Here is a 26,780-nt window from a genome sequence, read left to right as displayed (position 1 = left end):
CCACATTTATATTAGAGGTAATTACATTACTTGTAAATAGAACAATATGAGACTTTTCCCGTTGCTACCACGTGCGCGTCTGATATATATATCTCGATCACAATAAAAAAATGATGGAAATTACGAACCATTAGATATCAGAGAGGGCAGTCTCGTGATATTCCTGAGAAAAAACTGAGTTGTGGTTGATTATCTCAGTTGTGACTTAAGCGTATCATATATGGTTTAAATTCTTGTGCGTTCCTGAGAAATCAGAGAGAACAGTCTCGTGATATTCCTGATAAAAAACTTAAATTATCAAATTAACCACGTTTAAAATAATTCTTTCCCAGTTGATTCACAATCCGAACCTGAGTGATATGAATATGCATGACGGGGTTATAACTATATGTGGTACCACCCAAAGTCAATACTCCCCTCATTATTCTGTCATCGATCTTAAAAGTTTCCTGACTTAGTTTAATTTGCAGCAAAGTTACGTAACTATCCATTGTGTTGACAGCCATGAGGTAACAATAGCTATGGTATCTTCGTGACCTCGCTAAACTATAAAAGTGAAATTAGAAATATGTGTATAAAGAATATCGTGAGAATATGAAATTGATGTTCGAGGTTGCTTTGATGGGGACACCAGAACCAGAAGAGCGAAAAAGATATAAAGAAGTTCATATTCACTGGTTGCTCCTTCTTCTTTTCTTGCTACGGCCGCCTTCAACTTAAAAGCATAGTTTTCTTCTCTTGCATAACTTGAGGTATCTTTTATTATATTGTAAACTAGTTTACTTCATCTAACTGATAAAAGAGTACTGCCCAATTCAAGCTCATTGTTTTAGTTGTTTAGTTTTCTTTTACCATGAATGAGCTAGGAAGTTCATTTCCAATAATCCAGATGAAAGATCCAAAACCTGGATTTCTTTCATATCCTTAATTACTATGTTTAAACAAGTAAAACAAGTTAATAAATCAAAGTTTGTTTAATTATTCGTTGCTCAAAAGCGACCGAAAAGTAATTGAGATATTTGTGCATGACAACCAGGCAAGAAGCACAATCAATGACAATTTGACAACCTTGATTAATGACACTACGATACTAATATCAAGCAGTAGAAGGATATCAAAATAAAAGAATCGTCCATTATTTCTTTTGTTCTTCTATACAAATTATAATGAACACATGAATCAAAATTATAAAGAATTAACACTTTCATACTCAATATTGATATTTAAGCTTAATGATATTTAAGTGTATGAATCATTTAAGTTTTGGCCCCTCTCAGAATTGCTACCCTACCACTTTCTACTGGATTTACGTATTAAACTGACTGAAAAAAGGTACCACAAATTTAAAGTAGAGGAAAGAGATAAATATTATGGTGTCTTTTATTGACTTTGATTAAATTATTATCCTTTCGTTCCAGCATGCTTATCACCTCTTTTCTCTAAAACTGCAGAAGTCGGCCACCCTTATCTTCAACACCACATGCACATGAAATGGATAAGTAATAAACATCCGGGGAACTCCACACCACAAGTATCTTACAACATTAATTTGCGACATGTATGCTTCTATGGGAATATTCCCATAATAAAAATTTCTTATTTATCAGAAAATTATTTATATAATGCAGATACAAGTAATCCAAAGTTCCGAAATGATATGTATATATCAAACAACAATGGAAGAACATTATTGTCCAACTGAAAGGAAACATTTAGAACCACGTCAAGCAGTCCACATGATTGGTTTTTTTTTTTTTTTTTTTTTTTTTTTTTTACCCTCCTCAGTCATATCTACAAAAAATGACAAATTTAAAAGAGATGGAATTAAAGGGGAAACCGAATAAGAAAAGAAAGGCAGTCATTGGATGCTTTAGTTTTATTAAGAAAAGAGAGAATCTATAGCTGTTAGTCATTTACGTAGTGAAGAATTTGTGTGGCTGATGGTGAATGAGTCTAATATCTCAGTATCTAATAATCGCCATTGGAGTGGTGAGGTGATATTCAGCATGCCACATCACACAGCTGGAGTATCTCCCAAACGGCCAAAGTGCATGAATTATTGGTCAGTGTCGAGGTAAATGGGAATATTCTTACAATTAATCATCTAAAGGGGCAAGCCCTAGATCATGACAGCTCTTGAACTTCCACTAACGCTATCATTGCTTACTTCTAACATGATTGCTGTGAGATCATGACGGCCAAATATGTTATCAATTTACAAAATTTAAGTTGATGCATGTACAAATTTATTTATTTATTTATTTTCCTTCTTAATACGTTCTTCGTGTTCGTGATTTTCCTGGACTGTTTCGACTTCGTTGGTGGTGTGTTCATCTCCCTATTTTAGGTTTTTCTATGTGCGTTACATATCTCATGGTAATATTAATATAATTTGTTGAAAATAAGAATTTACTCTTATACCATGTTGAAAATCAAATCTGATGTATAACATGTTAGAAATCTGAATCTGCTCTGATACCATGTTAAGAATCTGACAGCAATACTGAATATTACTGATACCATGTTGAAAATTAGACGAATAAATAAAACATAAAATAAAGAACAACAATAGTAACACACACAACGCGATATTTTACGTGATTCGGCATAATTTGTCTACATTCACAGATGAGAGAGTTGCCACTATAACAATATGAATACGATACAAGTGTTTCATCATACCATCAACCTAGTACCTTTACTTAGGCGGACATCCTGTTCTTATAGTTTTTAATACCCCTATGATATTTACTCGATACTATGTGGTACCATTACATCAAAATCTCTTTTATCCTGACATTCTCTCTTTTTTTACTTCTCTCTCTCATAACCTTGAATTTGTTCTAACTCTTGTATTTATAGGTAAAATAAAATATTTTTTTTTCTATCAAGATTCATATTTCTAATCTTAATAGGACTCCTCTAATTTAATTCATTATCCTATTTTAACTTTAAAAATAATCTTAAACCAATTCTTTTTTCCTAATAAAACTCAAAGTAAAAGAAAAACAATTATTCTCCATTTCAAATTCCTAAACTAGAAATTTGTCTAAAACTTAAATTCATTTTTTCTTTTTATCTGTCTTTTCTTCTTTTTTACATTCTTACATTTTCTTTGTCAATTACCAAAAAGTATTCACATTCCCAGCTACCATTATAATTTACACGCATAATGATCATGCTGAATATCAACTCCTTTTGATGATCTTATATATCAAAATGAGCTCTTCGATAGGCTAAAGAAAAAGTCGACATATAGTTGGTAGTTCGAAGAATGTGATGGTGATGGCTATATTTTGGTTATTCCATCTTACGACTCGTCTTTTTCGTGTCATCTCGGCCTCATGCACTCACATTACCTGTCCACCCGATCCTTGAGAAATGTTTCCCTATGCCATCACGTGTCCCACAAAAGTTTCATTCGTTAATGCCGTTCACATAAAAATAGACGCTGGTTTTTCATATTCTTCAATGATTGAACTACATAATTCAAGTTATTGCAAAATGGGGGGCATCATATGATAGCCTTTTTTTGGCTTGAAAGCGTTATTCTGATTGGGCCTATCGATATTTCCATTCGAACTCATTCGCTCATCCACAAGTAAATAGCATAAACCTAAGGTGAACTTCCCGGTGGAATCCAATTTTACAACCCAGAAAAAACGACTAAAAGGATCTATAGTTTCTTTGTCAACAGAACATTTTGAGCCAGGACAAGGTTATCAGACAATGGCTTGTAGTTGTAGCCATTGACAATCATCACAGATAGGTTCTGATTTCTAGTCTCAACGCAGCAGCAGCTCCCAACATCAATTCACATATCCACTTTTATCACCACTTAAACTAACAAAACAGTTTTTTAATCAGACAAATCGGGGGCTTAGCACCACTCTAGAAACTCTCTGGTAAACGAGTGGCAGATATCAGTCACCATCTGAGAACCGTCACTTTAAGGGGCCAAAAAGAGAAGGAAAGCACCGTCAATTCGATATTCGGACAAAATTCATTCAATAAATTATTAATTATCCACACAAATTTAATTGGAAACTGCGTTTTCCTCCACATCATGTATCAAGTCAACCAATGCAACCTTTAATCATAAATTCAAGGTAAGTACCCAAATTTATTATGACAGAAAACAATCTCGTAACAATAATTTATTGTTGTAACCTTTCATCCAATCAGAGCTGATGTGGTTGTAAAGTACAAAAAAAAAAAATTTATCCAATTTCAGAAAGCCTAGAGTCACACTAATCAAGTAAATATGTGAGTAAGATTAATCAAAAGGTTAAGAGAACGAGAAAAATAAAATACCCAATGTGGTTCTTTTAACTTTTTATGATTATGAAAACATCGGTGCCTGAGCAGTATACAAAACAAAAACCACCCAGTGGGCAAGGCAAGACCATTTCTACTTGATCTCCCCATCATTCAAAATGCACTTCATAGGAGTTCATTCACCGCCAGTCATAGTTAAATTGACAAGCAAACTTTCATGCCCTTTGTTTGTAAGAATTTTCAAGGACTGGGACTCCTGGTCCATAGATCAACCGACAGCGTTCACTGAAAGAGCCTACTAATCGAGAGACCACCTCCTTGAAGAACATGGATGCCACCTGTAAAACAGAACACTCAAAATTCAAGTTGCTCTTCATCAATGAGATAGAAAATTCAGCCTTAAAGATCCGTTCACACAACCACAAACTACAATTATCCAAGTATTTTAAACTACCAAAAGATCCAACCTTTCTTATAAGTCCACCAAAGTTCAGAACCGAAACTGCTAACCAAATTACCAAACCCTACAACCTTGACAGTGAAAATCCCATAAACAATAACAAATATCATCATATAGCCACAACCATACGAGGAAAAATAGGTCTAAAATGAGGCAAGAGGCAACAAGATTGATATCTAATGATACCTAATGCAAGTCAACTCAAGACAGAACAGATTACTACTGAAGCCTCTCAAACCTCCACGAATAACAGTGTTTTTATAGTATGTCTGATTTACCAAGTTTGTGTTGTGTCCTCAAGTTCAATGCTAGGTACAATAAACCATGGATAAAACAATTTGAATCAATAGTTCAACCCAATAATAACTCATATCTGTGATCAAGGCTGTGAATGTTTTTCTTATTGCCTTAGGAACGAAGGCACAGGCAATAGAAATTGACAAATTGTTAGAATTTCGTCCCAAGGAACAAGCACTATTTATCCAGAAAAAGGTAATTGAGAACATGTATCACATGTAGTCTCTAAAAACATTGCCCACAACCATCATCAGTTTCTTGCAAGAACTACACATTTGGTAATATTTTCCCTCAAGAAATTAAAATTTTCCATTATATTAAATGTTAGTTTTAGATATCAATGTCCTTACTAATTTCTTAACATAACAATTAAATTCATGAACATAAAAATACACGCAAAAAACATAATAAACAAATAAGGCAAATATAGCATTACTAATACATTTGACAAAGCCATAGAGATGATAAATGCAAATAAGAAAAAAGGAATTTTACCTGTCGATAAAGTGGTGAGTGGAACTTAAAATCCACCAAAAAATGAAGGCTGCAAGTTCCTGGAACCGGTCCAGGATTGAATTCCCAAATATTTATCAGATGGTCAAAGAGGGTACTCTCCGACACAGTTGTCTGAAAGTAAATCAGTACAGAAAAATAAGACTAATACAAACTCATCAGCCTAAAAAAGAAAACAGCAACTGAAAGCCCATCTTCAGGGTAATTCAACCAACTTGCACACCAAATCACAAATATGAAAAGTGACCTAGAGATGACTAATTCTCTAGTAGGACAACTTAAGATATAATGACATGACATATCATTTGAATTGCAGTTCAAAATTTCTACCTCCATTCCCAAATATATGGTCAACTTTCTCCAATTTCTCTAATTTTACTCATTGTGTAATATCCAATAAACAAAAAAAGCTCATACATAAAAAACAAAAAAACGAAAAACAAAAACTGTTATTCTGAAAATTCAAAAGAGGTAGCAAGGGTGCATTTTTCTCTCTTCTATCATTTGACACAGCTACTACATGTCTTCAGCTAGTCATCTTGGAAACAAATTTCCTACCAGTACCCATGTTATTTGTGTCATACACAGGTGGATTTAGTGTGCATGAAACATAGATCATACTAATAAAAACCATACTCAACCTTATGTTCACAAAAATGGAGGAAATAAACATACTTCTGAGCAATAAATTTGAAAAAAATTTGAATCTAAGTTTCAGCAAAAGATCATTACCTTTATATACTTTGGTCTGTTTAATTCCACATGGGAAATATAACTTTCAACAAGATATTTAAAGCCAATCTCAAGTTCAGCATCAAAAGATCCATCTGGGTAGTGTTTCAGTATATCTGACCGCTGACACCAGGGGACAAACCCATGATACAAGTCGACAGCAGCAACCACATCAAATAACTGCTCTGGAGAATAGCTGGTAACCAAAATTTGTATCAACTAATCACAATCTCATCAAGTATCCATAAGGGACACAACTAAATTGCATTAGATATAATACAAGCATGCAAAATACACTCCTTTCCTTTTTAATATGTATAGCTATGAAATCTGCCACTGAAGTAGCAGACAGTCTCCATAAAATCAAACACATTCATGAAAAATGTAACTAAAACCATAAAAATCAAATAGATATGAATCAAAATTAATAAGCACAATCCCAAACATAACCAAAAGGTTCTGAGAAAAATTACCCTAATACACGGTGCTCTTCATATACTTTGGACAAGACACCACCCTCTTCCCCGTCTCCACATCCAAGAAACTGCCTCCTTTGAAGAATATTAATATGGTACAAATTAGCTAACGAGAAATCAATATTATTCTTAGTAGTCCCAATCAATTTATGGACAGTCGGGGTCTGGATCCCTGCTATGCTACTAAACCGTCGAATTTGATCAATTTTCAGCAATTGCCCATCGTGTTTGGGAGGAGTTATCAAATGTCTTATGCGGATTTTACGTGAAAGTAAGGCACCGAAAGCTTTCGGGGCAGGCATAAATGGCGGCATTGTAAATTCTAACAACTCCGAAAGCTATTTTAATCGAAGAGGCTCAATAGAAAACTAATCTGCCACAAAAGAAATTGGAGCTGGTTGTAATCAATCTCAAAGAGAAAATAATTTGGAATTCGGCGATTAGAACAAAATTAAAAACTGAATTGAAAGAAGGAAAACCTAGAATTAATAGAAATCAAGAAAGAGGAACGTACCTTACAAAGTTACAATGGCTAAATAAAATCAAGACAGGGAAGCGAAAACGGAGGAGATCCGCTGTCGTCTTTAATCAGGAATATAGGGAGAAAAATTATCCGACGTATCGTCTACAAATGGAGCACGTGACAGTTTGTTTTAGTGTTGCCGTCTACGTTTCTATTTTCCTAATTTTCACCTACTTTTTTTAAAAAATATTTATCAATTGTAATTTATAACTGAAATAGTTGTTCTTTCTTTTTTTTTTTTTTTTTTTTTTTTTTTAAAAGTATCTTGGGGGAGCAAAAGATTTGGTAGAGACTTCAGATATATTTTTCAAAGAGATTCTGAATTTAAATATCTTGCTGAACCGATCATTCATAATTAATCACATTAAATAAGATACCACTTAAACTCAGTAGTCAGTACTCACTTTCTGCTGGCTCTACGTGCCTCAGTTACCGGGCAACCTCCTTTGAATTCTGAAACATTTTTTTTTCCTAAAAACACCTTGTCATATAATTTGAAGAAAACAATTTAATTATTTAAAAAACTAAATCTTACTAAATTTAATAATGCCAAAGGCCCATTAAGTATCAGTGAGAATGCGAATTTCAAATTAAATATTTTATCTTTTGGTTGATTTCAGTTGGTATTGATTGGTTTTCTCAGAAAGGATGCATACACAAGACTCTTGAATAAAGCAACTCAAATGGTAAGTACTGATTGTCTGAAAGAATTCATCAGAACCTCTTTCCCTGTTGCTAAATCAATACGGAAAGCAGAGCTCTTAAAGCCGATACAATGAAATTGAAAAAACCCTAATGCAGTAAATTTTCAGCATATCCAATTTCCCAACTTATCAGATATCTAACACGCTGCGTACATAATTAACTACCTGCTGAAGACCAAAAAAAAAAATGTATACACAAAACAGTGCGCCTGGAATACATAAATGAAGATAGCATAGTAGAGTGAAGATGAAGGTCAGTTGTCCGCTTCATTGTCTTAGGCATTATATTTTATGCCAAAACCAGAGTAACCATAAATTCAAATACTTGCTTGAACTTTGGTTAGTCATCATGATTACGGTCAGAATTGCCTGCATTACCCATTGCGTTAGAAATAAACAAGCCATTGCGTTCTTGATTTGAGATCCTCTGCTGCAAGTACTTTGTTATCTGGCTACAAAGGCACACTTCTCAGGACCATTTTCTTTCATGGGAGGTTTGCTGTCTCGGAGTGGAACGACCTAAAAGAGCATAGTAGATGTATAGAGCCACTGTTAGCAATCAGGCTATATTGTAATCTCGACTAGTAAATAATAATACTTATTATCAGTTGCACATATTACCTTATCACGACTTGATGCAACAATTATGTGTGTTTTCATCTTCTTTGAGCTGCAAGTTGGGCTTGCTTTTTCCCCTTCAATTTCTTCATCAATGAAGTTCTGACCTGATGCCTCTGCAAAAGAAGCGCAAAGCATGTACAGAGCATAAGTTGTGGCAAAGATCATGACCTCTAAAGAGCTTTCAATTTGCAATAGCAAAATGAATCATATTGGGAATATTAAAATTTCACATGAAATTCTAGACCCATTACTCTGTAATCAGCTTAATGATGCTGTAATCCCAACAAAAACTTTGTAAAATCATAACTACAATTTTGTCTTATTTATGATGTATATATTAGATATATGTATTACACAAAATTTTACTGCCTATATTTATAGACACCTAAAACAAATCACCCCAGCAGTCCCTGTCCTTTAATGAATTCATTCCAATTCTATAGATAGGAACCGTGACCAAATGTCAAATCCATATTTCTAAGCTCCTAGCATAACCACCTTCAGCAGTCCTAACTATTGTAACTTACTCTGAGCAAGAGAGTGAAATAGAAGAAAGGATGTGGCAAATCCCAAGTTAAACTATGCACTTAAAGCAAGTCAAATTTTAGATGAATGAACAAATTAATTCACTGATAGTTTCATATTTTTGAACTCTAATTCATTTACAACAAAAGTGATTCACTTTGTTTCACCAGTGTGATATTAATAACAAGCATACATGACAGATATATTGAAGTATAAAATAACGGATGCAAAGTTAGTAAGTCACTGCCTAAAGATTTGAAAATAGCTGCAAGAACCTGTGCAACTGCCAACCATATCATGATGGCACAAATCAGAGCGAGATGCATCAAAGTGCCCTGAACTAGTAGCTGTCCGACAGGACACTGCCTTATTCCCTCTAGAATTGGTTGCTCGACTTTCTGTTCCTGCAACCCCTGCAGCACTTGTAGATGCAACAGTTTGGGGCTTGCCTGCTGATTTATAGTGCCGGATCCATGGACTTGCCAAAAGATTACCAGAATTATGTGCTTTATTTGATTTAAAATCAGGTCTCTGAAAATTGATCCTCTGCCAGCGACCACCTCGAAGAACCTTAAACTGGAATAAAAACAGAAAGGAGCAATATAGATAAGAACAAAAACACATTTAACGATTATTATACATAGACTGGGGAAGACAAGTCTTTAAAACTATAGAGATTTCAATATTTTTCAGACCTGGCCGGAAGAAGTACGTTGTATTTGACTAGTTGATATAATATCGGACACGTTATTTTTGTCGGAGCGCCAATCAAGAAAATGCGTGGAATTATATAATTGGTTAACAAATGATGTTTCCATAGATTTAAGGTACAAACTATGCTTCTCATCTGTCCATTCTGTGGACATAGATTCTGCCACAGGTGAATCCTGAGATGCAATCCACAATAAAATCAGAAACCCCCAAACAAGCTCAACATATTTCGACTGGGGGATGGCAGAGACATTTTAAAGAGATTGGAAGAAACAAAAACTAGACCAACACTGCGGACAGGTAACAAAGAAGAGGAACACATACAAAGAAGTAACATGATAGCATCCATATACATTCCAAGTTTCCCAATTTTTCCATTATAGATACAAACAATCAAAACAGATTTTCGTCCCAAAAAGAAAAAAATAATAAATAAAATAACAAATGAAAAAGCTAACGAGATGGCATAACCAGTGCCCATGAGAAAGGAAATCTTGTCCAAGACAAATTACCCAATTTAGCTTCACAATCTGATGAAAGTAAACCAAGCAGCAGAAAACAACAAATAAGAACCTAACTGAACCTTTCAGCTGAACCTTAACCCAGTCCAAATAAAAAAATAAATAAAAAATCTAATATACCACCAAAAGAAAAAAAATAAAAAAAAATGGAGACAGCAAAGAGAATTGTAGGTTTTCTTATTGTTTTGGAAGAGGAGAAAATATTGAAAATTGTTGGTTTACTTTTATTGTTGCTAACAAAGCCAAAAATGCATGCTATAACAAACAGATCTCAGAAAGAGGGAAAAAAACAAAAGTCAAAAGAAGTGAGATGATACCTGCAAGTTCCAATTTTTTATCTCTTGAGCAAACTGGCCAGCAGACTGATGACGAGTTTGCTCAGATGTCTGTGAACTCGTGTGAGTTTCACTTTTCCTGAAATTATCCATGCACGTACAATTCAAAACCTGGTGAGAATTAGGAAGATAAATTTGAGAGAAAAAAGAATTGAAAGACAGAGAGAGGGAGAGAGAGATGGTGTGGGTGGAGGAGGTAATGTAATGAATTGTAAGCGGTGTTTAGGCATCAAAGAACGATACAGTTGTCATCACTTTTTCGCGTGTCGTAGGACCATCATGTTGCCACGTCAACACCCGAGCTGATTAGAGCGCGATATTTACCAGATATTTTGTTATAGGTCCAAAATATCTGTTGTATTCAACTTGAGCGTTAAGATTACGTGGTCATGCACTTTTATTGACGCCGCTTCTGTGTCGTCATTTGGCCACAAATGTTGATGTTTAGATAAATCCAAAAAAATAAAAAATATCTTGATGAGACAGAATATTTATGTGAAACAAAGCTATGGTGACTAAAACAGGCCAGAACATTGCATGTGGATCAATTCGGTGAACTTTAATACCGTCACAAACCACACTTGACCCATGTCGAAAAGACACTTTGCATAATCTATCCAACTCTTTAGACCACGCATGTATGTATACAGTTTTTTTTTTTTTTTTTTTTTTGGTTCTAAACAAGAGTTTTTGTAATCTTAATATTTGGTGTAACAAAAATTATTTTCATAACAAATTAGAGAAAGTAATGTGTCAAACATGTATAATTAATTTGTACATATATGATATAACATCACTCTTATTAAATTATATCCAGATCATAAACCTACTGATATATCCATTTTACTCTCTCCCATCGGGAAAGCTAAATAATCAGGGATGACAACACAAATTGAAAAGTCCCATTTTGACTTGCAATAGCGTATCCTAACCCAAACTCCCATCAAATTACATTTGAAATGCAGGATGATCTTAATGTGACTCTGAGACAAACGTTACACGTCGTACATATAATAAATTATATTGACAAATATTTTTTTTCTTTTCTAAGATGTTAACATATATGTCTAGGGTGTTCAAAAAAAATACAAAAACCTAATTGAATCGATTTTTCGTTTAGGTTTTAGTTTAAGGAAATACATAAATCAGAAATTCAGTTCGATTATCAGTTTAAAGAAATTTTAAAACCAAAACCTATTTATAAAACCGATTTTCACTTTAAAATTAAAAAAACCCTTAATCCCCAAACCTTTTCTCTTTACTCTTCACCCTTTAGACATTTCTCCTTTTTTTATCACACATTTCTCCTTAGTTTTCGCCGATTTTCACTTTTCTTTTCCCTCTCAAAATAAAAAAAAAAAAGTTAAATTAGAGAAAAATAAGTTAAAGAAAAAACCGGTTGACCCATTTTTTGATTAATCGAAAAACCAATTTTCCACGTAATTAATTCGATTTTGGTCCGAAAAATTTTTTTAACCCAAAAAATCAGCTTGGTTCAAAAAATCGATTAACCGGTTATTAAATACGCCGGCAGAGTGAACGAACCAGGGTGCAAGCCAGCCTCAAGAAGATTTAAAAAATCCACAGCCCTACCTGAACAGGCAAACAAAAATTATAACCTAACAGAGCCCCGTGTCAACCGAACCAGTTTACATCCATCTCAATTGAAACATCTACTCCGAATGGTAGCCGGGTGAGAGCTTAGACCAAATCGAAATTTTAGTGGATAATTAAGAGTGACTGAAGTTCAATGTAATGATCAAACATCTATAATATTCACTTTAACAGACGAATGCAAATGCTTATAAGGGGCGTTTGNGAACAGGCAAACAAAAATTATAACCTAACAGAGCCCCGTGTCAACCGAACCAGTTTACATCCATCTCAATTGAAACATCTACTCCGAATGGTAGCCGGGTGAGAGCTTAGACCAAATCAAAATTTTAGTGGATAATTACAGTGACTGAAGTTCAATGTAATGATCAAACATCTATAATATTCACTTTAACAGACGAATGCAAATGCTTATAAGGGGCGTTTGATTGAGGGTTATGTAAGATTACTAGAGTTATATCATCTTATATTATTTGATTATCATGTTTGATTGTCAAGTAATATAAAATTCTGCTATTTTCAAATACTAATAGTACTTGCTGTTGGTAATATTGGAGATAATCTGATTAACTCTATTTTCCTAAGTATTATAATATTATCAAAGTAATCTATTTTTTATTACAATTATATCCCTTATTAATAAAATTTTAAAACAATAATGCCCTTATTTTTAAATTTATTTATATGAATCTTGCATTTACCATTTCACCCCAATTAATTAACTTTTTGGACAAAATTACCCTTGAAATCAAAACAAATTTCAACTTACCTAAGCCACCACCCCCACCCACCTGTCGCTGCCTACCGCCAAACAAACCACCGCCGACCGAAAAGGCCATATCGAGAGCAAATATGGCCTTTAACGACTAGACCCTTAACCTTTATTGGCCATATCTCATTCAGATGTCGCCGATAAAAGCCAAGGGTCTAGTCGTTCTAGATTTGGTCGATAATGGCCAGGGATCTGACCGAAAATGCCCAGAAACGGCTCTATCGGGTAACAGCCAGATCTCGCCTAGATCTAGCCAATAATGGCCAGGGATCTGACCGAAAATGATCGAAAATGACCATATCAGGGCCTCTCGATCGCGGTGAGCTGCTCGCGGCAACTTCTGACGACTTTCAACGGTGGTGGCAGGCGACAACATGGTAGTGGGGATGATTTTGTTATAAATTAAAGTTTTATATAAGCGGGGTGTTTTAGCTAAATTTGAAATATTAGGGGTTAAAAAAAACTATTTAAAAATTAATAATAAAAATAATATTAGATTAATATTTTAAAAAAGGGCAATTTAATAATTTAAATAACATACCCATCAATTTATTCCTCCTCACCAAACATATTAATATAATATACTTACTCATTTATTCCAACTAACCAAACACATTTTCCTAAAGATTAATCTTCACGAAAATATAAAATTTCAGTAATCCAACATTCCCTGAACCAAACGCACCTATAGCGTTATAATTGGGTAATGTTGGTTACAAACGGAAAATTTTGGTAATGCAACAGGCGTTTATGTACATAAAAGAAGAGTTAATAAAAAATTGACATTCAAAATGAATTGAGCATAATTTAGGCTTTACAGTGGCTCTTATATATGACATTCATCCAAAAAGAATGGAACATATTTTGGGCACTACAGTAGCTCTTATATGTCACATTTGCAGGTAGAAACACCAGATTTCGCTTCAGATCATATCAACTCTTAAGTTGACATCCTTATTCTTGTCTTTAATCCCACAATTCTTGCCAAATTCAAATTTTCTATAATACCTCATTTGTAGGTTATACATGCAATAAGAATAAGAAAACTTGATCCGAAAAACACTAAAACAGAGTATTTAAAACTCAAGTTTCTTGTTTCTGCTCATCCTCTGATATGGCAGTTTCTTTGAGGTCGATCTGACCTGCATCACCACAAAGAAAATAANCAACCTCAAGAAGATTTAAAAAATCCACAGCCCTACCTGAGCAGGCAAACAAAAATTATAACCCAACTGAGCCTCATGTCAACTAGACCAGTTTACATCCATCCCGATTGAAACATCTACTCCGAATGGTAGCCGAGTGAGAGCTTAGACCAAATCGAAATTTTAGTGGATAATTAAGAGTGACTGAAGTTCAATGTAATGATCAAACATCTATAATATTCACTTTAACAGACGAATGCAAATGCTTATAAGGGGCGTTTGCTTGGGGTTATGTGGGATTATTGAAGTTATATCATCTTATATTATTTGATTATCATATTTGATTGTTAAGTAATATAAGATTCCGATAATCTTCAAATATCAATGGGTGTGTTTGGTGTAGTATTTTGGATAGGATTTTGGAGATAGTATTGGGTTATTGGATAGAGGAGTATTACGAGGTAAATTTTAAAAATTTATAAAAAAACCCTTAGGTTTACTAATTTAATTGAAGACCCTAATATATAAAATGACAAAAACACCCCCACCACCTGCAGTGCCAGATTCCGGCCACCACCGCCAGAATCTGGCTGGAAATTTCGTTACGGCACATACCTGTCGGATCTATGTCGTAATGCGTCATTATGGCATTTTCCTGCCAGATCCACCACGTATCTGGCCGGAAAATGCCAGATCTACGGCCTGTTATGGCCGTCCACGGCCAAAGATGTGGCTATCGTTTTCGGTCAACGACGGCCATTTCTTTGGCCGTTGCTGACGGCCAGATCTGGTCTTTTCCGGCCAGATCCGTGGTGGATCTGGCCGGAAAAGGCCAGATCCGTGAAATTCTGGCCATTTATGGTTGGAATTTAACCCGTTGTACAGATTCCGGCTATCATCAACGGTGGTTGCCAGAATCTGACAAGTTGGGTTGATGGGGGTATTTTTGTTAATTTTTAAACTTTTTTCAAGGGATATTTAGTGAAATTAATAACCTTATGGGGTCTAAAAAGAATTAAAAAAATAGGGTAATATTTCTGGAATAATGTGCCAAACATTATTTGGAGAATAGGATTGGGAATATGGATAAAAATAGGGAGCCAAACGCACCCAATAATATTTATTGTTGGTAATATTGGAGGTAATCTGATTAACTCAATTTTCTTAGATATTGTAAGATTATTAAGGTAATTTTTTTTTATTACAATTATATCCCTTATCAATAAAATTTTAGGACAATAATGCCTTTATTTTTAAATTTATTTACATAAATCTTGAATTTACCATTTCACCCCAATTAATTAACTTTTTGGACAAAATTACCCCTGAAATCAAAACAAATTTCAGCTTATCCAAGCCACCACCCCCACCCACCTGTCGCTGCCTATTGCCAGACAAACAACTGTTGGCCACTGCAGGAAGGTGCCGGAAGTCACCTAGAGTCACCAGGAGTAGCCCACCATCACCGGGAGGCTTTGTTATGGCCATATTGATAGTCGAAAAGGCCATATCGAGAGCAAATCTAGCCATTAACGGCCAGACCCTTCGCCTTTATCAGCAATATCTGAATGAGATATGGCCGTTAACGGTCAAATCTCGCCCGAATCTGACCGATAATGGCCAAAGATCTGATCAAAAATGACCAAAAAGGGTCATATTGGGGCCTCCCTATCACACTGGGCTGCTCAAGGCGACTTCCGACGGTGGCGACAGGGCGATGGGGGTGATTTTATTATAAATTAAAGTTTTATATAAACGATGGTGTTTTCGCCAAATTTGAAATATTAGGGATTAAAAAGAATTATTTAAAAATTAATAATAAAAATAATATTATATTAATATTAAAAAAAGAGCAATTTAATAATTTAAATAACATATTCACCAATTTATTCCTCTTAACTAAATATATTAATATAACATACTCATCCATTTATTCAAATTAACCAATCACATTTTCTTAAAAATTTCCAACAATCTTCAAGGTAATATAAGATTTCAGTAATCCAACATTCCCTGAACCAAACGCACCCATAGTGTTATAATCGGGTAATGTTGGTTATAAATGGAAAATTTTGGTAATGCAACAGGCGTTTACGGACATAAAAGAAGAGTTAATAAAAAATTGACATTCAAAATGAATTGAGCATAATTTAGGCTTTACAGTAGCTCTTATATATGACATTCGTCCAAAAAGAATGGAACATATTTTGGGCTCTACACAGTAGCTCTTATATGTCACATTTGCAGGTAGAAACACCAGATTTCGCTTCAGATCATATCAACTCTTAAGTTGACATCCTTATTCTTGTCTTTAATCCCACAATTCTTGCCAAATTCAAATTTTCTATAATACCTCATTTGTAGGTTATACATGCAATAAGAATAAGAAAACTTGATCCGAAAAACACTAAAACAGAGTATTTAAAACTCAAGTTTCTTGTTTCTGCTCACCCTCTGATATGGCAGTTTCTTTGAGGTCGATCTGGCCTGCATCACCACAAAGAAAATAAGAATATAATAAGCAGATCGTTACCCGATTCTACTAATCTGCTAGTATTACATCAAGAGCTAGCTTAAAATCATTAATTCTCATGTTTCTCAAAAATAAAAGGAAACATAAAGAGAAAAGAAAATGATAAAAGACAGCACATTCACACACTGAAAATGAATAAGATGTTTCCTGATAGAACAAAATTGTATCTCATTAGACAATACTACATTTACAACTCAATCGCACAACTCTCTCACAACCCCAATGCGGTAGCTTGCATATAGATCCCGTCTGCTCGCTATGGGTTCTGTCTACCCAATTACGAGCTGCCATGTCAAGGTTGTGAGAGAAAGTTTGTAAGATTAGATTGTAAGCCAATCGTTATCCATATCTATTTATGTAACTCTTACATTAAGCATTAAAACATGTATGTTTGACCATCTAGATCCAAGACCATGCTGGATGTAGTCTAGCTAAGTCAATTTTAGGAAGATATTAATTGCAACCAGTTGAGAAAAAACCAAGTTAACTCTGCTGGGGAACTGTTTCTAATTTTAAAAAGGTTTATTTGACCCGTTGTCTGATGAGAATGGTAATATGGTTTAATCACTTCCACAAATCCGGTATATCACAATGACGAATAAATTTAGGGACTCGGATTTTCCTTTGTTGTATAACTGCATGGTTTTTCATCAAAAATATATCAATGTTCCTCCACCCTTTTAATAAATGGGAATTAGATAAAGGGAATACAATTCATACCTAATAATGAAATCAGAGATGGGACTTCTGAAGATCCATTTGATCTCATGTCTGTACCTGCAAACCACATCAAAATTAACAAGTCTATCTTCAAATGTTAGATGCAACATATGACATCATATTGACTTTCATCACCATAATTGCTAAATTAGCTGTAGTTCACCCATGTCCAAAAAAGAAAAATGAAGGAAACATGCCAAGTTTACTCCAGAAACAACATACCTGAATTTTCCAGTGATTTAAGAATGTCAGATTTCTTGAAAGTATATCCTATGAAATTGGTATCTGTTGATGTCAACATCTGCAAATCCCACATTAATACAAAGAATCACTATAATAATACTGCAATACCTGTTTCTTCTAAAATAATAATAATAATAAAAAATAAATAGAATAAAATAAATACTGCAATACAGTTTCTACATTTCAATCATAATTAAATAAGACCAAATGCACCCACTAACTTTTATAAAGAAAACAACAGCTAGATTTAGCTAGTTTCTCTGCTTGTTTTAGCACTTTACCCAGTGATCATAATATGATTGGAATTCACTCAGTGATCAAGTGACCACCATCCTGACTCCCCTACATAACAGGGAAAAGTGATGGAGAAGAAACACTGATGATGTAACCAAGCAGCCAATGACTAGACAGTAGATTTAAATACTCAAATATTCTACAGGTCCAAATTAAGTTAGTGTTCCAAACATACTTTCAAGTTTCAACTATAAGAAGTAAATTAGAGAGAATGAAAGTCATACCTTCCTCCAAGGTCCTACACTTGGTATCGCAGATGGTGGACCTTCTACCTACAAAAACGCAGAGACTCATAGATTTAATTATGAAATATAGAACCCAAAAAAAATGTAGAGTGCATCTAAATAAAACAATTCAAATCCAAAATACCACTTCTAACATTTTTGCCAATGGTCTAATGCAGCTGAAAATAAAAAGCAAAATATATCTAAAGCAACAAGCATAGAAATTGATTGTCATCAATAATTTTCAGCCAGAATTTCAAAAGGAAGTTAACTTCTTATAAAAATCATCCAATAAAATACATGAACAAGGCACATCGCTCGCACTGAAAGAAAAAGGCAAAGATCTAAGAAGGTATTGTTAGAAACTGCAGCAGAAAATAGGGATGGCTGTAGTGTCAAAAAATATGGCATTGAATAAGGAAGCCCGGTAATTAACTGTGTTGCTGGGCTAAGATCTGTAATAAAGGTTTCAAAAATTGAAAGAGCTTCAAAATTGAAAGAATATCATTATCACAACACACTCAACAATTTAACCCCAAAAGGAATATAGAGTCTAATTCAGTGTGCTGTCATTTATTCACCTCTGGAAACTTCTCAAAATTCTGAGTATCCAGCTCTCCAGTGACTGTGGGTTTATATGCAGCTTCCATTTCATACAATTTGTCCCATTGGATGCCCCTGAACCATGGGTGTGCCTGAAACATTTGATAACTTAGAATAGAACACAAACGAGGTTAAACCAAGAGTATAAACATAGTGAAGTAATATTGCAATGTTCTACAATCACAAAGCAGATAGCATATATCAAGTTGCAGTGTGGGATTACGGTCTGCATATCCTTATAAATGGGCATCAGGTGAAACATGATATCTTGTAGCTAAACAAAGTGAGTGAAAATAATCTTTCTGAAGTTTCCTCTGGTAATTTTAGGAATGCCATTATTTATTGGAAAGATTATTACCTTTAATTCTTCAACTCCTCTGGTTCCAAGCCTTGTTTCAACATCACAGAGCAAATGACAAATCAAATCTTTAGCCTCATCTGATATTTTTGGTTCCTCGGGGAATTTCAGGCATGTTCTCCAATTGATAATCTAATACAAGACAGAAACATCACTATCATTCATGACAGATGCTGATGATAAAATTACAAACCAGAACTTAGGTACCACCTTGCGACACGTGATCCGTGGATCATCTGAACAGAAGGGAGGATAGCCTATCAGCATCTCATACATGATGGCTCCCAGGGACCACCAATCACATTCCATTCCATATCCTTTCTTTAGCAAGACTTCAGGTGCCATATAATCAAGAGTTCCAACAGTCGAATAAGCCTACATAATATAGATGTCAGGTAATAGTTGCAACAAGTAAAAATGACCACTCAAGATAAAAGCCAAGTGTAAGATTCTGGAACTCCAAAAACATTTTAGAAAAAAGAAAGGCATGGCTTAATGATCCCACAGTTGCACATAAGATATTAGATGGGGTTAAAAAATGATAAAAAGAAAATACCAATGCACGGCGATTACGTTTCCACTGCTGTAATTTTTCTTTTGGCATCAACCAATGTCCTTCAGCTTCACAAGTAGGTTCCTGGTTTATAATACTTTCATCCTCCAATAAAATTGTTGAATACTTATCCTCAAGGGGCTTGCACAAGCCAAAATCTGAAAGCTTCAAATGGCCATTTTTGTCTAGTATCAGGTTATCTGGTTTAATGTCCCTACAAAGCAGAGAAACTTCAGAGGTGAAAATATGAAGAAAATGGATATCGTTAGTAGCCAAATATTTCAAAGTTTTAATTATTTAACCATCTGTAACTAGGGGGTTTGGATCAAACGCTTATTATAACAAAGATGTCGACCATTGAGCCTAGACAAAATATTCAGATTTGATATAAACCAGCAGTCAGGCAATAGCCAGGCCCATGCAAAACTTCCTTTTTTTTTAATGATATATTCTTTATTTTATTCTTCCTGAAGTAAAAAATCATCCATCTATCCTAACCATGTCAAAGAACTTCATCCTATTGAGACTCAATTATATATCTATATAAAAGAACTTCAGCCTGCAACACCTAAGGCTGTGGAATTAAACCAATCACAGTATTTAACAGGCTGACTGGATGGGTCAAAGAAGCTGGGCCAAAAGTTGACCCTTAACCAAACATACACACAGTTTCAAGCTCTTTTGTATGCCCAAATTTTTATCAACTCTTTGTAAGAAGGGTGATCCAGCATCCTCCATCGACCTTTCCACAGTAAAAATACATGGTAATTATGGAAACCTTCATAATAAGATGATATATAATGTTGTACAATTGTCATACCGATGGACATAGCTGTGTTGGTGAATTGAGTGAATAGCCAGGATGCTCTCTGCTATGTAAAAACGTGCAACATCTTCAGAAAGAATATCTTCCCTCATTAGCAATGTCATAATGTCACCACCAGGTAAATACTCCATGATAAGGTATAAGAAATCAGAATCTTGAAAAGAGTAGAAAAGCTTTACAATGCACCGACTATCAACCTCTGCAAGTAAGTTCCTCTCAGACCGAACATGCTCAACCTTAATTAAAGATAAAAAATAATAATAAATATGAATGATTATCATGTGCATAAAGAAAGCATACAGGTGTATTTCAGTATTCAAATTTAATTATAAATAGGCATAGTTTCTCGGCTCAAATTTATTGATTTTAATTTTATAATGACGAAAATCCACCAAGGAACCGTCATCAACTTTTATTTATCCAACGCAAATTTCACTGATGATATTTGCCAGCAAATCCTTAGGTGAAATGCAGCTATTGACTTGAACAACAAAATAATAGGAAGAAACTAAGTTGACAGCATTATTTCTGTACAGAAATGAATTATTGTTTAATGGATTGACAGCAGAACAAGCAATCTGTATTAACATTAGCAAAAGCTTTACTGACACATGATACTAGCGGATTGCAAATAACTTAAACTTATGCCTGAATTCCCTAAGAGAGGAGGGGATAATGCAGGCTGCAGGAACAAAACTATCCAGATAAACTGACATTATTTGAATGTAGACAGCACTTCTACAATAGTGTTGAACTCACCTGTCCACGGCTAAGCATCTCTGATTTCTTCAATTTTTTCATGGCAAAAATCTCTCCAGTGCCTTTAGCACGACATAACCTGACCTGCGTTCATTAAACACCGTTATAGACAACAGTCATACAACACAGTACATATCAAATTCCTTCTTCCTCCATATATATGATAAAAGAAGCATAACAATGACCTATTAAAGAAAGTACTGTGTATGAGCTTGTCATGGCAAAGAACTAGTCAAGGAAATATACCTCACCAAATGCACCTTTCCCAATTAAAGTAAATTGCTCAAAGTCATCAATTCCAATTTTACGCCTCTGCAACCTCATATACTCAGTTTCTCTCCGTTCCAAATTCCTCAGCATCTCTTCCTGTTCCTCACTGGATACTGCAGCTTGTTGTGCTCTCATTTGAACTGCTCTACGCCTAACACAGTGACAGATAAAAATTTATCATGACATATTTCACGACCAGTCTTAACCATAGAAATACATCAAATTAATGTTCTAGGCTTCTAGCCTTGATTAAACACTAAGCAACCAAAATTGAACCCAGACTGAAGTTCCATATCTACTCCAAATTGAACATCTGATATATTAAATAAATTTAGCTCTCTCCATCACACAAAAGATCACATGACTTCAAATTTGATAATCCAATCTGATGAATTAATTGTATTCTATAAAAGCAAACAATTAATGGATATAAGAAATTAGATTTGAACCTCTCTTTGCGATCTTGCAATCCTTGAAGATAATTCTTATAATGGTTTTCTATAAACTGCTTGGCGGCGGCAGCTTTCTGTCTAGTGACCGGAGAAGATACAGACACATCCGGATCCAAATCGAAGCCGCGAGTAGCCTTCATGTTTAAGGCGCCTAACCTCACCGTATCATCACGACCGTCCATTTTGGCGGAAATCAGATCAGTTCTCAATCCTCGTATAAAACTAAAAGAGGCGAATCAAAGAGACATTTGGAGAAGATTGTGAGTCAGAGTTTCGAGGAGAGATCTAGGAGGGTATGTCAGTGTTTGTGAAAAAAAATGAGAGAGAAATGAAGTGGCATACAGATATTAGTCGCGTTCATATTTATATGGCACGCAAAGCTGTCTTATCTACTGTCTGGTTTAAGTTTGTTGGCTTCTATTTGGGATTTTATTAGTCATTTCTTTTCTTTTTTGTTTATAGGGAATGGAGTGTGATCGACGCCATCGATTTTCTCGCATGAACTGGAATCTTTGAAGAACCCTTTATAAAATCCCTTAAATCATTTTGGACTTTTACAAAGTGAATGGAGTTGAGTTGAGTTGGTGTCGGCGGAGATCTATGCAAACAAGTCTGAGCTGTCTTCTCTGCACGATCGGATCACCCACGAGGAAACTACAGTAACACGTGGCATGTCATATGAGCTTAACTGGTCTTGTAAGTTCCAAAAGTGTGAAACAAGTCATGATTAAATTAATTGACCGGTGGTCTTTGCGTGGTCCACGGTTCAATAAGGTTGGAATCACCCATGGTATGCCACGTAATGTTCTTTCTAGATTGTGGCTTGTAATTAATATATATTGCTGTAAACAGAGTAATCATCTTTAATGCGATGCGACACCATTTGCAAGAGCTACTCTTTCCTTTAAACCATGATTAATTACATTGATTATTGAGAGCAATTATAGTGATACAAATATTCAACATGAGTGTATTTACAGTAGCATTAGTTAGATATTTACAGTAATTTACCTTTGTCTAATAATGTCATCAAATTTCTCCACAATCAAGAGCAATAAAATGCAACTTTTAGACCGAAATGAGACGTCTCCAAACTCGTCTGTCTACTAATGCGACTTGAATTAAGTTGAGAATGTGCAAACGCCTTTCTGCAAGACGCCAAATGGTAACTAAGAAGGCCAAACCTGAAAAGGAACCTGAAATGAAAAACAGGCCAGCGAACGGCTGAGGACCTAAACGTGTACTATCAACTATGTCAGTGGTAGAGGAGCATTTATATGAGGCCAACATGTCTTCTTGTAATTGCTTAATTTCTCCGCTCTCTGTTGCTCTGAGGATTGCCTCCGAAATGTCAAACGACAAAGCAGAACCCTTTGGAAACACCTGATGTGTTACCTCATGAAGATCAGTTTACTTGTATGCAATTAACAGCTACTTAATAGATATACAAATAGGACGAGAATCAATAGTTGAATACTCACAAATCCAAATCCACCAAGATTTAGGGTTGGCCCTGCTGTTGTGTAGCCCTTGCAAAATTTTGCAAGGAAAACTTTTGCGTGTGGAACAACGAAGAAAGCGGCTGCAATATCTCCCCTCTCAAAGTCAGTTGGGTAATCATTTATCGAATTAATCTTCCTCACATTCTCTGCCTTGAACTTTAAAACATTTGTTAAATATTTTACAATAAACGAATTACCATCGCATCCTATAACGGCATTAGTTTTCTGAAGTGTCTCAATATCAGGGATAGATGGTTGCATGCGTGCCATGGTCAAACTTGAGGTGAGATTTGCAGTAAAACCTGCTGATGCAATCAGAATTACAAACAGCCATGGTGCAAGCACAAATCGAGACCAATTCTTCCGAAGTGGTTCCCCTGTACGCATTCAAATGATCAACATTCAAGATCAAGACTAAACTGAAGCTTGGATTGCATTCATCAATAATCATGAAAAGTACTATTGCGTGCCAGGCATAAGCTTAAGTGAACTATTAAAATATCACGAAAGTATCAATTTGTAAATCCAACTTTAGTTGAACTTACTTTGTGCAAAGAATATAACGGTGACAGAAAACCAAAGCATTGATCCAAACCCCTTGAGCTCAAGGTTGTCTTCACGTTCAATTAACCAGATAACGAAACCTATGAACAGGTGCATTCCTGCCATTAGCAGCCACATTTTTAATGTAAAGGTCTTCATGAAGAGCCATGTGTCCTTTATCTTTTCTGGTTTTACAGGGACTACCATCTGAAGTCCGGATTCCACGTATGGCTGTGTAAACTCCGCAAAAGGATATCGATCTGCCATTATATCTATATCCCCAACAGCTGCATCCAGGCCCTATTTTTTATTTTAAAAAGCCATACACAAATTAAATGTTACACAAGGGACAATCACTGTGCATATGGAAATTGTATTACAAATTAACAGTTCACTGGTATTATATAACTGATAGGAGCAATATTTTCAGCTTTATTGACCTATGGAATTATGTCATAGTGATTAAATTAGTCCAAAATAAGAGCAAAACTGACCTTGTAATAGACTTGATCCACCATTTCATCATATGAACCATTGAAGGGAACAAATTCATAATTCAAATGGTAAGGTAGACGCTTCACTGCTGCTTCAAACACCTTAACAGAAAATCCAGAGATAGATGGTCCACTGCGGTTTTGATCATAACTTACACTGACAAACTGATTAAAGGCACCTTTGGCTGGAACCCCTATTCTCAATGGTTTGTCCTCTTCGCCTGAATTCCAACCCTTTGGAATTGTTTGCATTCTTCCAGGCCAATAAATTGGGCCCAACTCTATCACAGAATTGTTGCCAGAGCTGATCCCTGAGAGCCCAAGCGATGGTGACCAGAAAGCTATCTCTCTGTAGCTTTTACCCACCACATTAATAATTTGAAATGTCAGATTTTGCGCTAATTTTCCATTTTCGAATCTAATCCTTCCGCTCAGACCTTCAAAGTTGGTGGAGAGTATGTCTTTTGATAATGTTTTTGATATAACTTTTGCTTGTGATTTCTGCATGGCTTTAGCAATAGTCCAAGTTGCATCATAAGCTCGGAGGGCAAAGATACTTGGGTTAGAATACTCTTCTTCTTTGGGGTATTTTATCTCGTACATTCTCCGAAACCGAGTTTTAAAATGTCTAACGGACTTGCTAGAATCAATAAATTTGGTTCTGAAACCAAGTACACCTTGCATATTGTTAATATCAGACGAATCAAGAGAATCAATTAGGCTTGCAATCTCATCCGGAACAATCCATACATAACCTTTTTCCATCATACCCATTTTCTTTGCCTCCTGAAAAATCAGGATAGCTAACTCCAATGATGAGTGAACTATTATAAAGATTTTATTACTCTTGCTTCTCATCTTGCTTAGTTTTTCTCTTATTGCAGCTTTTGGGTTTGAGAGAGAAGAAAAGGAAGGAAAAGCTAAGTGCTGTTCAACTTGAGAGTCAACAACCCGAAGTGAATCGGAGAGGGAAGTTATAAATTCTGAATGAGGAGAAAAAGGATGGGTGTTTTCATGAATTGCTGTTACTTTTCGCCATTTGAAGTAGCCCACGATGGCAGCGATGCATTGCATGTGCAAGCTGATGTCGTTAGAGATTTGGACAAAAGACGCCAATTGTTCTAGCATCGGTTGTGGGTTTATGGCAGGTGAAGTTAAGAATATGTAGCAGATGTTGTTGGCGGATTTATCAATGACGGAGAGTAGAGCTGCTTCTGGCACTTCCATTGTTCCAATGATGGCTTCCACTCGATTGTTGTCCATAAGTTGTATTGCTGCAATGGATATTGAAAGACATCAACTTAGTGCAACAACTGTCTACAGGATGGGATTCATATTGGCCTGTTCGGTTCATTTAAACATGAGATTCTGATTGTAATGTTTCGGGTAGAATAAGGTATAATAAGTGAATCCTTAAAATAATTCAACATATTAGATGAGGTTCAATTCAATGGGTTGTCTGTTAATGACCTAGCTAATTGAATAAAACAAAACATGATATGACAGTAAAAAATACTCACTCCGTTTCAATATATATATCGCTTTAGACTTATTACTTTTTTTCTGAAATAAATGTCGTTTGACAAAAAAGTTCAACAACCCTCTCTCTTTTTCATTTTATGACCACTGTCTCCTCTCTTTTTCTTTTTCTCTGACCCCTCGTCTCCCCCCTCCCCCTCTCTCTCTCTCTCTCTCTCTTTCTGTTTTTGTGTACCCTTTATTTCGAGCAAATTCAAAATCCCTCTTGTCTCAATTTTGAATTTGTCTCCGTGGCTTAAATTGACACCAATCTTAGCTCATTATAGAGAACTAAAAACACAACCCATGTTAGCCTCTTCTACATCTCTCTTTTGTTCATTTGTGAGGTTTTTCTGGCTCACATGCGTATTAACTTCCTCAGCTATTTCATCAACTTCATTCGTAACTTCCAATGTCGGAAGAATATTCAAATCAATTTCTCCAAGCACATATCTTCTACTATGATATTGTTCACCCATCGTGATTAGTGATAAGAGCTTGAAAATACACATTTACTTAGTGGTTTATGAGGATTATTTGTGAGAAATTAAGCTTAATTTGGTAAAGTTACTTGATATTTTTATAATTGTTTTTTATGAGATCACATATGTGTTTGAGNGATGGTGACCCCCGCCTCAAGGAGCTTGAAGACAGAGCTCAG

At 35.1% G+C, this 26,780-nt stretch overlaps 4 protein-coding genes across 7 annotated transcripts; all 4 read right to left on the bottom strand.

Annotated features, from left to right (window-relative positions):
• Positions 1-4,122: 4,122 nt before the first annotated feature.
• Positions 4,123-7,462, bottom strand: LOC116125645 (coenzyme Q-binding protein COQ10 homolog, mitochondrial). Of its 2 annotated transcripts, none has more exons than XM_031411364.1 (5): positions 7,271-7,462; positions 6,754-7,129; positions 6,281-6,476; positions 5,531-5,662; positions 4,123-4,616 (listed from the first exon to the last, which is right to left on the bottom strand). In XM_031411364.1, the coding sequence occupies exons 2-5, from the start codon at positions 7,068-7,070 to the stop codon at positions 4,494-4,496; spliced, it is 768 nt and encodes a 255-aa protein (XP_031267224.1). In that variant the 5' UTR covers positions 7,071-7,129; positions 7,271-7,462; the 3' UTR covers positions 4,123-4,493. The 2 variants fall into 2 exon arrangements, with proteins under 2 accessions (XP_031267224.1, XP_031267225.1); XM_031411365.1 differs by having other exon boundaries at positions 6,754-7,124.
• A 493-nt stretch (positions 7,463-7,955) lies between these two features.
• On the bottom strand, positions 7,956-10,900 carry LOC116125651 (cold-regulated protein 27). 2 transcript variants are annotated; one of them, XM_031411372.1, is made up of 5 exons: positions 10,679-10,900; positions 9,825-10,016; positions 9,405-9,705; positions 8,605-8,717; positions 7,956-8,502 (listed from the first exon to the last, which is right to left on the bottom strand). In XM_031411372.1, the coding sequence occupies exons 1-5, from the start codon at positions 10,787-10,789 to the stop codon at positions 8,428-8,430; spliced, it is 792 nt and encodes a 263-aa protein (XP_031267232.1). In that variant the 5' UTR covers positions 10,790-10,900; the 3' UTR covers positions 7,956-8,427. The 2 variants fall into 2 exon arrangements, with proteins under 2 accessions (XP_031267232.1, XP_031267233.1); XM_031411373.1 differs by lacking the exon at positions 9,825-10,016.
• A 3,160-nt stretch (positions 10,901-14,060) lies between these two features.
• LOC116125620 (serine/threonine-protein kinase tricorner) lies at positions 14,061-22,648 on the bottom strand. Of its 2 annotated transcripts, none has more exons than XM_031411318.1 (12): positions 22,060-22,648; positions 21,587-21,761; positions 21,341-21,424; positions 20,576-20,817; positions 19,759-19,969; positions 19,413-19,577; positions 19,203-19,334; positions 18,823-18,936; positions 18,242-18,289; positions 17,703-17,781; positions 17,481-17,537; positions 14,061-14,224 (listed from the first exon to the last, which is right to left on the bottom strand). In XM_031411318.1, the coding sequence occupies exons 1-12, from the start codon at positions 22,242-22,244 to the stop codon at positions 14,166-14,168; spliced, it is 1,551 nt and encodes a 516-aa protein (XP_031267178.1). In that variant the 5' UTR covers positions 22,245-22,648; the 3' UTR covers positions 14,061-14,165. The 2 variants fall into 2 exon arrangements, with proteins under 2 accessions (XP_031267178.1, XP_031267177.1); XM_031411317.1 differs by lacking the exon at positions 14,061-14,224 and adding an exon at positions 16,334-16,714 and having other exon boundaries at positions 22,060-22,646.
• Positions 22,649-23,130: 482 nt separating this feature from the next.
• On the bottom strand, positions 23,131-26,598 carry LOC116125615 (glutamate receptor 2.9-like). The gene is made up of 5 exons (XM_031411306.1): positions 26,424-26,598; positions 24,602-25,875; positions 24,110-24,407; positions 23,544-23,941; positions 23,131-23,445 (listed from the first exon to the last, which is right to left on the bottom strand). The coding sequence occupies exons 1-5, from the start codon at positions 26,596-26,598 to the stop codon at positions 23,131-23,133; spliced, it is 2,460 nt and encodes an 819-aa protein (XP_031267166.1).
• Between the last annotated feature and the right edge of the window lie 182 nt (positions 26,599-26,780).

This window comes from Pistacia vera, unplaced genomic scaffold (genome assembly GCF_008641045.1).
Source record: "Pistacia vera cultivar Batoury unplaced genomic scaffold, PisVer_v2 Contig169, whole genome shotgun sequence".
In the NCBI taxonomy this organism is placed as follows: Eukaryota; Viridiplantae; Streptophyta; class Magnoliopsida; order Sapindales; family Anacardiaceae; genus Pistacia; species Pistacia vera.
The sequence above is the reverse complement of the archived record's forward strand: the minus strand, read 5'-3'. Positions and strand labels throughout refer to the sequence as shown.

Coding starts and splice junctions, on each gene's coding strand:
- LOC116125651 (XM_031411372.1), bottom strand. CDS start 10,789: ATGGATAATTTCAGGAAAAGTGAAACTCACACGAGTTCACAGACATCT. Junction 9,706..9,824: donor AACGTACTTCTTCCGGCCAG/GTCTGAAAAATA, acceptor TTTTTATTCCAG/TTTAAGGTTCTTCGAGGTGG. Junction 8,718..9,404: donor TATGGTTGGCAGTTGCACAG/GTTCTTGCAGCT, acceptor CTTCTTTTGCAG/AGGCATCAGGTCAGAACTTC.
- LOC116125620 (XM_031411318.1), bottom strand. CDS start 22,244: ATGGACGGTCGTGATGATACGGTGAGGTTAGGCGCCTTAAACATGAAG. Junction 18,290..18,822: donor ATTTTGAGAAGTTTCCAGAG/GTGAATAAATGA, acceptor GCGTTTTTGTAG/GTAGAAGGTCCACCATCTGC. Junction 17,538..17,702: donor TAAATCACTGGAAAATTCAG/GTATGTTGTTTC, acceptor TGTGGTTTGCAG/GTACAGACATGAGATCAAAT.
- LOC116125615 (XM_031411306.1), bottom strand. CDS start 26,598: ATGGGTGAACAATATCATAGTAGAAGATATGTGCTTGGAGAAATTGAT. Junction 25,876..26,423: donor TGTAGAAGAGGCTAACATGG/GTTGTGTTTTTA, acceptor TATCCATTGCAG/CAATACAACTTATGGACAAC. Junction 23,446..23,543: donor ATCTTGGTGGATTTGGATTT/GTGAGTATTCAA, acceptor GTAACACATCAG/GTGTTTCCAAAGGGTTCTGC.
- LOC116125645 (XM_031411364.1), bottom strand. CDS start 7,070: ATGCCGCCATTTATGCCTGCCCCGAAAGCTTTCGGTGCCTTACTTTCA. Junction 6,477..6,753: donor GAAGAGCACCGTGTATTAGG/GTAATTTTTCTC, acceptor TTTGGTTACCAG/CTATTCTCCAGAGCAGTTAT. Junction 5,663..6,280: donor ACAGACCAAAGTATATAAAG/GTAATGATCTTT, acceptor ATTTACTTTCAG/ACAACTGTGTCGGAGAGTAC.